This window comes from Podarcis melisellensis (assembly GCF_964234715.1).
Source record: "Podarcis melisellensis genome assembly, chromosome: 13".
Taxonomy (NCBI): domain Eukaryota; kingdom Metazoa; phylum Chordata; class Lepidosauria; order Squamata; family Lacertidae; genus Podarcis; species Podarcis melisellensis.
The window spans coordinates 45,739,174-45,756,256 of record NC_138545.1 but is presented as its reverse complement, the minus strand read 5'-3'; the positions used below and the strand labels follow the sequence as shown (position 1 = coordinate 45,756,256).

The following is a 17,083-nucleotide window of genomic DNA, read 5'->3' as shown; positions in this document are numbered from 1 at the left end:
TTCTGATCAGCAAGTCCTAGGCTCTGGGGTTTAGACCACAGCACCACACACTGTTACACTGGTTTATTGCCCTAAAACACAAACACACACTACAAAATATGGAAAGTAAAACACTGCATACCTTCAGTCTGTGCGTAGGATCAGCTCCATGAGCTAACAGCAACTCCACAACTGACAGGTGGCCTCCAGCACAGGCAAGCGACAATACTGTATGATCATTGTTAGCTGTGGTCCTATTCACATTTGCTCCTGACATAAAGAATAGAAAGAAGATGAAGAGTACTTTGTATTCTAAACCACACCTTTACTTCTAAGGTTAGAACCTTCCCATTGATCTCCTCCTATAAGGGGCTGGATTCCAATCTCATCCCTATCCCTGAAAAAACCATAACCGTCTGTGGCGGCTCCTATACCATGACTATTTACTACCGAGGCTGCTTAAAAGTTGTACATTTCTTTGGAACTGCACGCTGTGTTGCAATATATTCACCACACTTGCACCCAAATCACATAACCAAGAAGCTTATCCCATTTTATTCTCACAACCACCCTATGAATAGTGATCTATCTACCCACTAAGCTTCAAGGCTAAGTGGAATTTGAACTCTTTTCCATTATTCAAGGCCACACTGGGTCATGTAAGTAACTGAAGGAGACGCAAGTCTGACATAGAAGAAAAAGCATGAGCATATACGACAATTTTTCTTCCTCAACTGAATCACAGGCAAGTGAAAGAATTAATTTCACCCTTAATTTTTGGAAGACTCAAATCTATGAAATTATACTTTGCTCAATTGTGATTCTGTGAACTGCTGGACTATTAAACAAACACCCGAAAATCCTTAAAAAGGTGAAACGTTATTCAAACTTACCCTTGCTAATTAAGAACTGAACAGTACAGACATGACCGGCTCTTGCAGCTTTCATTAAAGGAGTTCTTCCCCCTTCAGATTCATGTTCCTGGGGGAAAAGAGAAATAGAATCCAACTTGGAAATCAGAAATTCCTAGTTGTTGTTGTTTTTAAATGTTTTTCATGCAACCTCTATTTTTCAAAGTTGTTTTACCTAATAGTTATGCCCAAATTTCAAAGTGCAGTGTTTAATAATCCGTTAACTGCAACGGAAACTTTCTACGCTTTCAAAACTAAATTTGCTGGGTTAGATCAAGATTTGCCCCTTCACAAATGGAAGGGCTCCTTCTATTCATGGAAGCAACTGGGAACCAGTGGAGGCTCCCCACCGAAGGAAGGAAATAGAAGGAAATACCGTATTTTTCACTCTATAGGACGCACTTTTCTTTATTTATTTTTCTTTCTTTATTTTCTTTATTTATTTCCCCCCCAAAAAAAACACAACCTAGGTGCGCCCTATGGGCCGGTGCACCCTATGGAGCAAAAAATACAGTACAGTGGTGCCCCGCAAGACGAATGCCTCGCAAGACGAAAAACTTCGCTGCCGCCCGCCAGCATTTTAAGATTGCCCCGGGACAGCGGAAAAGTCTCCGCTGTCCCGGGAAGGCAGGCGGGGGGGGGGAAGCAAAGACTTTCGCCCCCCGCCAGCCTTCAGAAGAGGTCGGGGGACAGATTGTCCCCAGACCTGGTCTGAAGGCGGTTTCCATAGGAACGCATTAATTGATTTTTAATGCATTCCTATGGGAAACCGTGCTTCGCAAGACGAAAAACTCACAAGACGAAAAGACTTGCGGAACGAATTAATTTCGTCTTGCGAGGCACCACTGTAGATGGCAATCTTCATTCATTCCTCCTCCCACCCTTCCACAGCAGCTTTTCCTAGGGGAACAAGAGGCTCTAATTGGAAAGGAGGAATCAGTGACAGTCACACATAAACATACACTTCAATCAATACGAGCACAACTCTTTTGAGGGCAACTCTAGATTCATCACACTTGCTCCATAAGAAAAATGTCTGAAAGAATGCATATAGCTCAATAAATGCAAAGAATAATTGGAACAACACACCGTGGAAGGATATTAGGTTCTAAAAGTAACTCAGTACTTCCAATATACCTGCTGGAGCTGAACTTGAAAAGATTCAGGAAGGCAACCCAACAAATAAGTAGGTGGCCAACTACAAAGGCATCACCTTGGGGAAATGCAGATTGCAACAGAAACATAATTTCTAGATGGAATTACCAGATTTAAGAGCTTATTTAGCTGCTGCTTGGTCTAAGTACCCAGAGTGTCTCATCTATGCAACCGCCATACCAGCAGGAAGAAGAGGGCTTCTTTTATTGCCTACCAAAGCTAGTCAAAAGGAATGGGCTCCTATAAATCACTGCAGCTTTAGAACTGTTGGTGATGAAACCGACTAGAAGGGAGGCAACCCTAGACTTCACCCCAGAGTCATGCCCAGGACTTTGGTATACTATAGTAGTGGTTTTATATAAAGATGCGATGAAATAAGCTTTGGCAGGAGCTGCTTCTTCTTTTTCTTTTTAATTTTCAAAGATCTTTATTGAAACTTAACATATATACATAATAACCAAAATTTCCAATGATTCCCTCACATAAAAATATAATATCTAAATCACAAGTTGCATAATTATACACTTAATTATAAAACCACCAACCCTCTACTTCCCTCCACAGCAATTCAACTTCTGTATATTTCTTTCTACCTTTTCCCCCTTGCATTCTATAATAAATTATTTTTGTTAAATTCTGATTTTTCTTTCTTTATTTGTTCTGTTATTGCTTACATTTTTTATTCTAAGCTTATTAACATGTCATTTTTAGAACAGTATTTTGACATATAATCTTCGAAATACTTCCACTCCACTCTTAACTTTTGATTTGATTGATATCTTATAATTGAAGTTAATTTTGCCAATTCTATATACTCACTTAATTTACAAATCCACTCTTCCTTTGTTGGTATGTGAGCAGGACCTTCTTATATGTTCTCTCTACAGGATTGATCTAACAAGTTTCAGAATTGCCTAGGTATTTTGCTCCAAAAATTCAGGAGGTGGTTCCCTGATCTGTGTCCTGTGATATTCACTCAGACACTGCACAATTCCCTGGAGCCTTGGGAGCTTTCCCACAAATATATCTGAGCTGCGATTAGTGTTCAGACTCGGATGGAATATAACTGATGGGGCAGTTGACACCAAGCATGCCAGTAATGTCTTTGCTTTCTGGGCAAGAATGACACTGCCAGGGCTACCATTATACATAGCATGATAAAATCACACTTTAATAACTACGTATTCTCTGCAGAGCTGGTTCTGAAGTGTGGTCAAAAACTACAACTGGTTCAGAATGCAGCAGATCCTATGACACTTGTCCTTTAGAGGTCATACGAGTTATCAGCTTTTTCTAGGCTCAATTTAAAGTGCCTTAAGATCCGCTGGGGAGGCTGGAAGAAAGTCTAGAGAAGAAGTGGGGAAAGGCCGAGTTGTTTATCCCCTTCTGCAGATCAAGCGGGGCTGTGATGTTACAACAGCACCAGCGGATCAATCTTTGCTTGCAAGGCTAGAAATAAATGCCACACAGGCAAAAGCACAGCCCATGCACAGGGCTTTGCAAGCCCCTTTCATAGCGCTCTGCAAGTCCACCAGGCGGAGTCTTTTGGAGCACTGTGCCCAGGGCTTCAAAAGCCCCATAGGCCAGCTGATGGTCGGACTCCGTTAAGTCAGCTACACGGGGCTTTGCAGTTGCCACCAATCAGCTGAGTGGCAGTTTCTGCATACCCACTTTCAGCTTAGCCATGTCCCTACCTGCCCCAAACCTGATATATCATGTCGGGTGTGGGGCGGGGTATGGAGTTTGGCCAAAATAGTCCAGCAGGCCTAATTAGCCCAACTGGGTTGAAGGCTCCCCACGTCTGGTCTAGGGCTTTCTGAGCTGAAGCATCAACGCTTGAATTCTCTTCTTCAGGGAAGCATGTCTGCTTGATTAAGTCTTTAAAAATCTTATTAAGCATGCTTGCCTGTTGTTGTTGTTGTTGTTGAACCTTCCTTTTATGTCCCATTAGAAGCTGTAGCCCCCAGCATTGTATTTTTTAAAGTTTTTGTTAGTGGTGATCAGTTGTTCATTTTGTCTGACTGTATATGCAACTTTCCTCTAATCCGTTTACCGTATTTTTCGCTCTATAAGATGCACTTTTTCCCTTCTAAAAAGTAAGGGAAAATGTGTGTGCATCTTATGGAGCGAAGGCAGGCTGCATGGCTAAGCCCAAAGCCAGAACAGGGAGACGGAGCGCTGCCCTGCAGAGCTGCCCTGCAGAGGCTTGAAAGGCTGTCCCCGAAGTCAGAACAGCAAGAAGCCAGAAGCCAGATCCCAGAAGCCAGATCCCTCTTGCTGGGCTTCTGGGGTTCAGAATTTTTTTCTTCTTGTTTCCTCCCCCCCAAACTAGGTGCGTCTTATCGTCTGGTGCGTCCTATAGAGCGAAAAATATGGTGATTATACTTTGTTATTTGCCAATACTTGGGAGAAGTGAGGGTTGGGATGGATCAATATAACCAAGTCCAATAGGGTCCTTACACAATGTAAAATAAGCTCAAAGCTTCTACTGGCAGCTTACCAGATCAGCGTCTGCTTGAAGCAACACATCTGCTACATCGGTATGGCCATTCTCACAGGCGTATGTCAGCGCTGTGTCTCCTGTTGCTGTTGTTGCATGCACGTTGGCTCCTGAAACAAGTACAATAAGCTTAGAAAATATGCAAGTGTCTCATCCTCCAGCAAGACATTTCATCACATTTCAAAATAGCAAAGTATTAGGATGCTTGGTTACTATGTTCCAAAGCAACCACTTTACATATATTTGCATGGACTACTAAAACACACACAGCAGGGAAATACAGCCCCGTGACAGTACTGCTTTAAGAATGGGTTTTCAATTATAAACATGAAAAATGTGTGCAAAGGGAACAATTCCATACCTGCAGCTAATAAGTATTTAACTAGCTCCAAGTGACCCTCCTGAGCAGCTTCCATCAAAGGCGTTGAGCAGCCAAGCTCTATATCAGCTCCCGCTTTGATAAGAAAATCAGCCACTTCCAGAAAGCCTCCACAGCACGCTAAAGTTAAGGCAGTTTCTTGGGTCTCTTCTGTCTGGGCATTGATGTTGGCTCCTTTCAGAAAGAAACATACAAATGGAAATTAAACTTAGAAATAGCACAGTAAGAGAGACAATATTTGTACATGGATATCAAGTCTTTTTCAAGATGAATTACTGAATCAATTAAGATAAATCTTCCTCAGGTAATTGAATGGTAGTTTTTCAAGATCTCATGATGGCCCCTTCTTTACAATTACAGTGGTACCTCGGGTTAAGTACTTAATTCGTTCCAGAGGTCCGTTCTTAACCTGAAATCGTTCTTAACCTGAGGTACCGCTTTAGTTAATGGGGCCTCCCACTGCACGATTTCTGTTCTCATTCTGAGGTAAAGTTCTTAACCTGAGGTACTACTTCCAGGTGAGCAGAGTCTGTAACCCGAAGTGTTTGTAACCTGAGGTGTTTGTAACCCAAGGTACCACTGGACTCCAGTATATGAGTCTGCCAAGTGCACCTATTAAGAGAATACGGACTTTCTAAGGTGACCTTCTAAGGAATGTATTTTCTGCTGTGATTGACATGTAAGGTATTAACAGAACTCACAGGAAGGTTGGCATTCCCTGGAGTCAACATGTTACGTTTTGAAAAGGGAGCTTTTATAGAATGTGCAGTACAAGTTAAATAGGAAAAATGGGCAGAACAATTCGGTCTTGAAAAGACGCTTCCTAAAATATGCAGTTCAGGATATTCAGAAGTTTTCGGTGCCACTATTAGCGTACTTGTTACAGTCATACCTCATGTTACATTTGCTTCATGATACAGTGGTACCTCAGGTTAAGTATTTAATTCATTCCGGAGGTCTGTTCTTAACCTGAAGCACCACTTTAGCTAATGGGGCCTCCTGCTGCTGCCGCGCCGCTGGAACCCGATTTCTGTTCTTAACCTGAAGCAAAGTTCTTAACCTGAAACACTATTTCTGGGTTAGCGGAGTGTGTAACCTGAAGCGTATGTAACCTGAGATACCACTGTACATTTTTTCAGGTTGCGTCCTGCGGCGACCTGGAAGTACCAGAAAGGGTTACTTCCGGGTTTCACAGCTCGCGCATGTGCAGATGCGCAAAATGGCGTCACACGCATAAGCAGTGAATCACGATCCACGCATGCGCAGACGCGGGTTGCGTTCTTTTCAGGTTGCGAATGGGCCTCAAGGAACGGATCCCGTTCGCAACCAGAGGTACCACTGTATATTGTGACAGTTACCTTGACCTAGGAGTAATGCCACCATCTCCTCATGACCCTCTCGGGCTGCTTCCATCAATGGCGTGTAGCCTTCATCGTTCACCTCTTCCAGGTTGGCCCCTCGCTCTATTAATAAGGCAGCCAGCTCTACGTGTCCGCCACAGGCTGCCAGAGTTAATGGAGACTCGAAGGAGTCAGCAGGCATGTTCACTTGGGCACCACTATCAAGGAGCAGCCTTGCAACTTCCACATGCCCATCCTAGAAAGCAAAAACAGACAAATAAAAGGTTAACTACGCGAGCTGTGGATGAAGGACTTCTTCAAACCCACTAACTTATTTCACACCACTAAGGGAGGCAGTTATACAAAGCTTTGCAAAGCACAGTTGGCAGACAGCGGCAGGTTCAGGTTTTCAGAAATTGTTGTGGGCATCCGTCTGTCTCAAGAAACAATCGAGAGCACCTCCGGGAGTGAAGTCAAATAGCCATGTTAGCCGCAGCAAAGTGACCTCTCTGGTGCGCAAGCCTGGGCAGTAGAGCCCTTGAGACTGACCCAGAAACTCCAGTGAGCGCAGAATGCCGCGGCGAGACTCCTTACGGGGTCCTTGCCGCGGGATCACATTCACCCGGTGCTATACCAGCTGCACTGGCTCCCGGTGGAATACTGGTTTTAACCTTTAAAACCCTATATGGCCTAGGACCCTCGTACCTACAGGACCACCTCTCCTGGTATGTCCCACGGAGGACCTTACGGTCTTCAAATAAAAACATCTTGGAGGTCCTGGGCCACAGGGAGGTTAGGCTGGCCTCAACCAGAGCCAGGGCCTTTTCGGCTGTGGCCCCAGCCTGCTGGAATGCTCTGTCACAAGAGACTAGGGCCCTGTGGGACCTGACATCTTTGTGCAGGGCCTGCAGGACAGAGCTGTTCCACCAGGCCTTTGGCCAAGGCACAGCCTGACCCCCTCTTTTGGTAACCCTCACAGAACTCTAGCCCAAGGGTTGCCATTAATTTGATTTTGAATTGATTTTAGAATGAATTGATTTTAGAATGCCGTGTTACTTTTATTGTTGTTAGCCGCTCTGAGCCCGGCTTCGGCTGGGGAGAGTGGGATATAAACAAAAATGTATTATTGTTATTATTATTGTATCGTCAAAAACCGGTTAGAAGCCCATATTGTGATATTAGTTTCATAATTTCTGACTTGATAATATATTGCGAATCGGGGGGGGGGCGTGTCTGCATGCACACTATGCAAAAATCACAATATTGGAAAAAACGTGAAGCCAGCCAATGCGTCTCTCAATTCCTGCAGCTCTTCTTAAAGGGGGAGGCGAATCACAAGAGCAGTTACACAAAAAAGCAAGCAATTCTAAAAGCAGAAGGGGGGGAGCTTCAGAGAGCAGTTTGCATAATTGCTTTCTAAAATGACTCCGACCCCCCCCCCCGTTAAACATTGCTGGACCAGTGTTTAAAAGACGGTGGGAGGAGCTTCAGAAAGCAGTTTGCCAAACCGTTCTCTGAAGCGCTTCCCACCCTCCTTTAAAAGGGGTTGGAGGTTTCTCTGAGCTGTGAAGGAATAGGGGAGGAGGGGGGAAAGTGTAAACGGAAAGGACGTGGCAAAAGGGTGGAGAGTTTGGTGGCGATGGTAAGTGGAATGAGCAAGGGTGGCAGCCCCTAGTATACATATCAACATTTATTTATTATTTTAAAGCAAAACTGACTGGTCTCCTGCTAAGTTTTGAGTTTCACGCACAGTGAGAATTTAGCTCATGAATTTTAAGATTAGGACCCCCCCCCCCACTGTGGTTGTAGTTATATTTCATATTCATAGTTCTTTCTGGGATTGTTTTTTCACGTGTTATGTGTTACGCATCCCGAGTCATGATCAGATGTACATGTATTGTAATATTGTCTTGTCTAACAAGTGCAAAAATTACTTGGGAACAGAACCTAGGCAGCACATCTCTATCCAGCCAGTAATAGTTTGAGTCCCACAAATGTCTCATGCTGTGGAAGAGGAATGCCTCCCTTGCAAAATTTCTGCCTTCAGACAAGATCAACATAGGTTGTATGTCATCAGATAAAATACACGTTTGTCTGTCTGGTGAATAGCGTGAGGTCAACACTTCCCCTCCTATCAATTTTGGGAGTAGCAGCTTTATACCAAAAATCAAAGCACAAAAGCAGGCTGATTTCTGGGCATCATCTACTGTACTTCTTACCATGCATGCCTCCATTAATGCCGTGTGCATTTCATCTGTTTTATGCTCCTGGTCTGCACCTGCTTCCAGCAAAAATCTCACCATTTCTAAATGACCTGAAACACACACAAACACACATTTTAATAAAAGAAAACGCAGCAAAGATTTATTGGTATCCACTGATGATTTCAGAAAGAAATTGTGTTCTCTTTAACAATGCAATCTGGGAGCACTTTTTTTTGTGGGGTTAGGGGAGAGAAAGTGTTCGTATTGCTATAAGCCAGGGGTGTCCAACAGGTTGATTGTGATGTTTTGGTTGATCACGGTCAATCTCTGACTCCCTTTCCTCTGTGTTGTTAAATCTGACTCCTGCCCTGCCCCCTCGTCCTGCCCTCCATTGTTATTAGAACTCAGGAAGGGAAGACGGAGATCCCTGTGTGGCTGTTTTAATCCATAGTGATGTTTTTGTGAGTGCCTTAACCCCAAACTCCCTTGCCTTCCCCCCCCAAAAAAACGGAGCTCCCCTCCCCCCAAAAGCCTGCACCTTAACCCCCCAACCTTGAGCTGAAACCCTTAAAAAAATGGGGCAGATCACTGCCAGATTTTAATTCTGAAACTAGATCGCAGTCTCTTGGGAGTTGGCCACCCCTGCTATAAGCCGTGGAGAAACAGAAGAATACAAATTCAAATGAAATCTCTTGTTCTAAAATGTTAATTTCTATTTGCTCTTGAAACTAATAAAATCAAGGGAAAGTGGATGAACAATACCCAAAACAGTGGCTTTGTCCATATTGACACTCACTGAAATGCTGCAATAAAAATAACTTTCAAATCTCAAAAGTGAAACCAGGAACAAAACCTGGAAAAGTGAAAAAAATTGTATCCAACAATGCCGTCCTATCAGTGCTAGGGCTTCTGCCAGTGCAACAGGGCTTCTTCTCCCTCTCCTAAAGAAAATCTGCCCTGAAGGGTTGGGCGATCCAGCAGAACAGATTAGGCCAGGCATAGGCAAACTCTGGCCCTCCAGATGTTTGGGACTACAATTCCCATCATCCCTAGCTAACAGGACCAGTGGTCAGGGATGATGGGAATTGTAGTCCCCAAACATCTGGAGGGCCAGAGTTTGCCTATGCCTAGATTAGGCTATGCACAGGGAGATGAGAGGGCATTCCATTGCACAGATGTAAGTCCTTGCACTAACAGGATGACTTCATTGAAAACAACTAGAAAAATGACAAAGGAACACAAAGCTTTCTTCCTTTGTGAGTCTTTCAGAATATGGGGTTTTTTTATAGCCTCAAATCTTTAGCTGTTTTCTTTCCATGCGGCACTATATTTCACAGCTTAAAATTGAAATATTAATAATTTTAATATTAATAATCTGCTTTAGAAGTCCTCCACCGCTTCAACCTGTTTTCAGCCCTGGAAAGACCTGCACCTCACTCCTTAGCAGAAAAGAACAAAAGTATAGCATGACTACTGAACACTACGCAATGTTCAATACAACAGCCCCTGTAATTTTGCAGCATGTTCCGGTACTGAACATGTGTAAATTAAGTAGGAGTTTTTTGGGGGGAGGGGGGCTGGGGAGTAATGAAAACTGCTGAACATCGAACAAAGGTAGGGCTGGATTAGGTCAGAAATTAAAACCATTTACAGTCTCTCTCACTTTATTAAAGGTAAAGGGACCCCTGACCATTAGGTCCAGTCGTGGCCAACTCTGGGGTTGCGTTGCTCATCTCGCTTTATTGGCCGAGGGAGCCGGCGTACAGCTTCCGGGTCATGTGGCCAGCATGACTAAGCCGCTTCTAGCGAACAAGAGCAGCGCACGGAAACCCCGTTTACCTTCCCGCCAGAGCGGTACCTATTTATCTACTAGCACTTTGACGTGCTTTCAAACTGCAGGTTGGCACGAGCAACGGGAGCTCACCCCGTCGTGGGGATTCGAACCGCCGACCTTCTGGTCAGCAAGTCCTAGGCTCTGTGGTTTAACCCACAGCGCCACCCGTGTCCCACTCTCACTTTATTAGTTTGAACCAAAAGTGCAGAAGCAAATGAGAATGAAGATCTCCAAATTCAATCCTAATAACGTAAGTTGACAGGGGCTTTGCAAGCCCCGCAGAAGAGTGATGTCAGTTTTTTTATCAATGAAAGGCTTTAGTTGAGATACTGTACCTTTATAGCAAGCCAGTGTTAGTGCACTTTCCTTAAATTCATTGGAATGCGTATTGATTCCAGCTCCGTTTTCCAGCAGAACTCTAGCAACTTCCACATGCCCAGCGCTCCCAGCTTCCATGAGAGGAGTATGGCCATTTTCGTTATGGTCCTCAATACTAGCACCCGACTCCAACAGGGCCTTGACCACATCTACATAGCCTCCAGCGCAGGCATACGTGAGTGCCGTGTTCCCTAATTTCAGAAAAGAAAATACATTGAAGTCAGTTTGGATAATCCTCTCTTGTCCCCCAAATTCGCATTAGCCCTGGCCGCTTGCTCCTATATTTCACAGAGCTTTCGTGAGAAAACAGGTGGTCTTGCAGCTAAGAAGCTGAGCTATGAGATTGGAAATCCTAAATTCCAATCTTTCCGCTCATTACTGGTCCTGAGAAAGTCCACTCTCCCTCAGACCTCATGTGAGATAAGGAAATAATAATAATACTGCTGCCAAGAGAGGGGAGGTACGGAAAGCTCTTTGAACCCTTTAAACTGCGATATCAAAGCTGTTTAATTGGCCTTTTTGAAAAAACACCGCCATACAACAAGAGTGTTTTCCGGAGGTAACTTCTACGTGACCCAAGAATTCTGGATTGAAAAAAAGCAACAATAGATCACTAATTCATCGGTGGCAGCACTGGCTCTCCTGAGAGTTTCAGGGTACTAATTATAAGCAACGAAGCCCTTGCCACAGGGACAATCCTGCATTTCTGACATTCCCAACATGAATTGAGAATAGTCAAGGCGGCCCAGGGTTCAAATCTGACCCTGGCAGCCCAAAATCTTCTTGATAGTGGCACAGCCTTTTGTAAGACACTGCAAAATATCTAGCTCCTGGTGGAACGCTCTGCCTCATGAGACCAGGGCCCTGCAGGATCTGATTTCTTTCCGCAGGGCCTGTAAGACAGAGTTGTTCCGCCTGGCCTTTGGCTTGGAGCCAATTTGATTCCCTCCCTCTCTTTCTTTTTTCCTTTCCTTCTCCTCCTGCGATGAGGCTACATTTTAATATTTTAATGTTTCCATATTTTAATGTTGTATTTTTATTTTTTTTTAAAGTTGTAATCATTCAACTTGTTTTTATTATTGCTTCTAAGCCGCTCTGAGCCCAGCCTTGGCTGGGGAGGGTGGGGTATAAATAAAAAATATTATTATTATTATTAACACTGTTGTTTTCAAGCAGGCCTTGGACACTGTATATTACTGTGAAGGTCTGACTGATGTATAAATGAGATGAAGTTTTATTGTTACTGTATTATAAGGGTTTTATTATTGATAATTCTGTTTTAAGCCACTCTGAGCTCTCAGAGAAGTGAGTAGTAAATGTGTTCCAGTAATGATAATAAACTGACTCTTGTTTTCATGATCATTCCTCTTAAGAGTAAAGTGGTAGCAGGCATCCCCAAACTTGGCCCTCCAGATGTTTTGGCACTACAATTCCCATCATCCCTGACCACTGTTCTTGTTAGCTAGGGATGATGGGAGTTGTAGTCCCAAAACATCTGGAGGGCCAAGTTTGGGCGTGCCTGGTGGTAAAGTGTCCCAAATCTTGCCAAGCACATCTTGCCTCAGTCCCAGTTTTTTTATTCAACCCAAAGTTTTTGGAAGTGTTTGCTGAAAAAAGAGCAAGTTATCAGAAATGAAAATTGATAGAGGACTAAGAAGAATTAGAGAACACGTTCCAGATAACTGGAGAAGGGTACACAGAAGGAAAATATGGCTTCTATCTTTGGGAAAATATGGAGTAAGTTGTACCAATGCAACCAAGTTTTCTTCTTTGAAAAAGAAAGCAAGTCGAAGGCCTTTAACCTAGTCCCACAAGACACCCTCTCAAGAAAGCTAAAGAAAAAAACAGACTAAAGGGAACCATAACATGAAACACAACTGGTTACAACAAATATAACGCAAAGGGTAACAACAAATAGTCCAATAAGTGGTTTCAATTGTAAGTTAAGCTAGAAAAAAAGATAACTAGAGACATTTCACTATTTCTCATATGACAGAAAGACAGCAGGAAGGAAACTAATCGGTGTGACATAAAGTGAATGCACACATCACTTATTAAGAAAAATAATGTGAAGCACTGTAAATTTTCAGATAAAGCATGTGAATCTGGAGGTCACTGTTAATTCACTGTATGTAAACTATACGAAGCCGTTTGAGCTGGTTTGCTCAAAGTATGGTTTTGGCTTCTTTTCAAGGTTAGTCTGCAAATGACGTACAGCCATGACTGTGTGGGATGAGTTTTAATGGGTAGGAGAGGAAATTCATTGCAATTTATCCCTCCATGCCCCCACATGTGTGGGTTAAACAGCGTTTCGAAATCCCATCCTTGGCAGCAAAATTAGAAGCACAGGAATTGGGCTACAAAGCCTCCTTTCCAGCGAGTTCACCTAACGAAGAAAGCTGGCTTTCCCCCTCTTCGCTGCTTAACAAAGAATCAGACTACGACCGGTAAAGTAAATTTTAAAATAAGATTTACTTACTTTGTATTCGTGCAGCGGTTCACAGCAGCAGTAGCAGTGAAAGCTAAGCAGGCAACATACTTATGTGTATAGTATAATCAGCTTCAGGCATGTGCCTGCAGCTGGAGCAAGCAGAGGCATGTCTGCATCTACCACTGGTCAGATGAAGAAAGAAGAACAGAAAGTACTCTCTGCTCCTCCTTCTCCAGGAGAGGAGGGGAAATGACACGACACTGAGCCCTCCCTAACAATTGTGTTTCCGTGGCCTGAGGATCTGCCTATCAGAAATACAGCCCCTCCTCATGCTAACTAGCAAGAATATGCATCTGAAAGGCTTGGCTGCTCATTTCCCACAGATTGGTTGGTTTCCTCCCTGGCATGGCAGCAGGAATGGGCAATGAGCAACTCAGGAACTTTTGAGCAGTAGCCCCTGGCTTACGGTTACCAGACGTCCCCGTTTCCCGGGGACAATCCCCAGATTTACAGATCTGTCCCCGGACAAAATCCATCCCTGGAATGTCCCCGGATTTCAGTTACCGTATTTTTCGCTCTATAAGACGCACCTTTTCCCTCCTAAAAAGTAAGGGGAAATGTGTGTGAGTATTAAGGAGCGAACGCAGGCTGCGCGGCTATCCCAGAAGCCAGAACAGCAAGAGGGATCAATGCACTCCCTCTCGCTGTTCTAGCTTCTGGCTTAGTCGCGCTCTGTCCCTTCCCCCACCCAGCGGCGTAGCGTGGGTTGTCATCACCCGGGGCAAAGCAAGTAATTTGCGCCCCCTAACCCGGGGCAAGGCAAGTAATTTGCACCCCCTAACCCCTAACCTGCCTCCACTGCCAGCTTCTTCTTGCTGCTGCCTGGTCTGGTCTGGTGTGGTTCTCTCCCGCGCTCAGCGCTGCGCTGGGCGGCCGCTGCACTGTCCCTCCCCCAGATAGTCCCTCGTTCTCTCTCTCCGCACCGCACGCCTGGCACCCACCCCCTCCACAGTGGGTGGCGACCCGGCGGCTCGGATCAGATTCGCACAGCCAGCACTGCAGTGAGAGAGAGTGAGTGAGCCAGGTGGGGCAGAGAGCTGCAAGTGCAGCGGTGTGGCCGGCCCCCCTGCACCCCCCACGCTACGACACTGCCCCCACCTCCCGGAAAAGCCTCCAAGAGCCGCGCTCACTTTAAAGAGCCGCGCGGGAGCTTTTCCCCGAGGAGGGAGAAGGCTGTCAGTGACGGGCTGCCCTTCTCCCTCCTTGGGGAAAAGCCTGCAAGCGCTGCACACACGCTCCACGCAGCTCGTGAAAGGGAGCGCTGAGCAGAGCCTGGGATGCATACAGGCTCTGCTCAGCGCTCCCTTTAAAGAATATTTTTTTTCTTGCATCCCCCCTCTAAAAACTAGGTGCGTCTTATGGTCAGGTGCGTCTTATGGAGCGGAAAAATACAGTAACGTCCCTGGGTTTATATTTTAAGTGTTGTAGATTTATTAGTAGGGAATGAATGTTGTGTGATTAGTTCAATGGCACAAGACACATCATATGGGGACTTCCGGTGAGGCACAATGGTGGGCACCACAGCAGTGAGCAGCTCCTGAGCAGCAGTGAGCACACACACGACCCAAATCGAGCCGGGATGAGAGCACCCGGCCACCCGCCCAGCAGCGCTCCCAGGCCAGGAAAACCCCAGAGCCAAGGCAGGGAGGAGGAGGAGAGGAGAAGGAGAAGGAAGAGAGAGAAAGAGGAAGGACAAAAAAGAGGGGAGCCCCAACCTTGCTGCACTGCCACCACCGCTGAGGAGCAGAGGTAGGAGAACACCAGGAAGACAAGGACATGTGGCCAAGCCCAGGTCTGACCCCAGGCTACTCCACGGCGGGTAGTGCTCCAAGAAAGAAGCGGGGGCCCAGCGGAAGGCTGCCCGACAGAGGAGATCAAAGAAGAGAAGATATTACTTCTTCTTTTAAAAAAAAAACCTTTTTAAAACTACCCTTTTTTCGCTTTTCAAAAAAACAAAATTGTCCTTGGATTCCTTTTTTAAAAAATCTGGTAACCTTACCCTAGCTTGTATCTCATTCACACTGAGCCACAGATTAAACTAGTGCAAACGGGGCCAGTGTGTACCCTGATGTGATCACACAATGTCTGTTTTTTGTGTGTGCAGTTTTTGCAACAACAAAAAAGGGGAGGGCAATGAATTGAAATTGAAAAGTTGCCAGCATTGGAACCAAAGTTGCCAGCTCTCCAGAGAAGCTGCTAGCATTCCTGCACATTCTTCACATCTCAACTTCACCTAGTTGTTTTGTACTGTTTTCTGCAAATCTTAAAAATAATGCCTTCTTGACCCAGATGAGGGAGAACAGTGCATTAAATTCCCTTCCCCTTTCTCTGCACTCACTTCTTTTTGAAACACCTCCTTGCTCCAGTGTGGCAACCTCTCTGTTGCCTGCACTCTAGTGCCAACCAATCGCTGCCAAAATTCTTCAGATTGGAGATAACTTAGCACTGAGGAAATTCCCCCAACTGGTATAATATTGAATAGCCAGCAAAATACTGAACTCCTTCATTTTAGAAATGCGGTACAGCTTCCAGGTTGCGACACGTTCCGTTTACATTTAATTGTAACACGTTCATTACCTGTTGAAGACTGTGCATTCACGTCAGCGCCATGAGCTAGCAGCAGCTTGACCATTTTGACATGTCCTCCATTAGCAGCAGCCATTAAAGGTGTTACATCTCCTTTGATGCCTCTGTCTTCAACATTTGCATGCATTGCCAGGAGAACCTGTTGACAGAGAGAACAAAAAACTGGTGAGGTGCCGTTCTTGAGTGCTTACTGTGTCTTGTAAAATAATCTGTGCAAGAACCTTCAAAGCATAAAATGTACAGTAGGTATATATGGGTTCCATGATCACTGCAGATGGTGACTGCAGTTAGGAAATTAAAAGATGCCTGCTTCTTGTGAGAAAAGCGATGACAAACCTAGGCAGCATCTTAAAAAGCAGAAAGCATGCTGACAAAGGTCCGTATAGTTAAAGCTATGGTTTTCCCAGTACTGATGTATGGAAGTGAGAGCTGGACCATAAAGAAGGCTGATCGCCGAAGAATTGATGCTTTTGAATTATGGTGCTGGAGGTGACTCTTGAGAGTCCCATGGACTGCAAGAAGATCAAACCTCTCCATTCTGAAGGAAATCAGCCCTGAGTGCTCACTGGAAGGACAGATCGTGAAGCTGAGGCTCCAATACTTTGGCCACCTCATGAGAAGAGAAGACTCCCTGGAAAAGACCCTGATGTTGGGAAAGATGGAGGGCACAAGGAGAAGGGGACGACAGAGGATGAGATGGTGGGACAGTGTTCTTGAAGCTACCAGCATGAGTCTGACCAAACTGCAGGAGGCAGTGGAAGACAGAAGTGCCTGGCATGCTCTGGTCCATGGGGTCACGAAGAGTCGGACACGACTAAACGACAAGAAGGTATATTAGCATGTTTGTGCTTCAGTTATGCAGTGTTTTGGCTACATTACGTTACACAAACTGTGTCCCAGGGAAGGAGCAGCTGCTGCAGTGTTTGCATCGCAGGAATGACAACATTATTAAAGTACAGTGGTGGTTTCCCCCACCCCCAGAAAGATCTAGACAAGCAATCCCATGGTTTCCTCTCCAATTTTCAACTTCTTTCCCATCCCATTCTATGGCTAATTCAGCGATGACTGAATTTGTTCCTTTTTTATTTTTCCACACAAAAATTCAAAGCTGATTCCCTATAAACTTTGCAAACCTTGCCCTTATATGCATACATATGACTGGGTGTTGCAAGGGCAGAGAAGCAGCAACTATACCTATATTCTGTGCTATATAACTAATATGAAAACTAATCCTATTCAGGATAATGCTTTCTGACAAGGCAAAATACTTCTATTGCGTTTTGCAGCTATGACCCCCAACACTGAAGTGGATTTTTCGACTGCAAA

The 17,083-nt window shown here is 44.8% G+C and overlaps 1 protein-coding gene across 5 annotated transcripts in view; it reads right to left on the bottom strand.

The window, feature by feature from the left end:
• The window catches only part of ANKRD17 (ankyrin repeat domain 17), a 104,446-nt gene that overhangs the window by 41,113 nt on the left and 46,250 nt on the right, over positions 1-17,083 (bottom strand). For all 5 annotated transcript variants that reach the window (XM_081883739.1, XM_081883737.1, XM_081883738.1 and 2 more), the window contains exons 5-12: positions 15,749-15,896; positions 10,638-10,871; positions 8,484-8,578; positions 6,283-6,520; positions 4,907-5,098; positions 4,546-4,655; positions 873-960; positions 122-249 (exon numbers count right to left, since the gene is read on the bottom strand). In XM_081883739.1, coding sequence (XP_081739865.1) covers positions 122-249; positions 873-960; positions 4,546-4,655; positions 4,907-5,098; positions 6,283-6,520; positions 8,484-8,578; positions 10,638-10,871; positions 15,749-15,896 — 1,233 coding nt within the window. The remainder of the gene's footprint in view (positions 1-121; positions 250-872; positions 961-4,545; positions 4,656-4,906; positions 5,099-6,282; positions 6,521-8,483; positions 8,579-10,637; positions 10,872-15,748; positions 15,897-17,083) is intronic.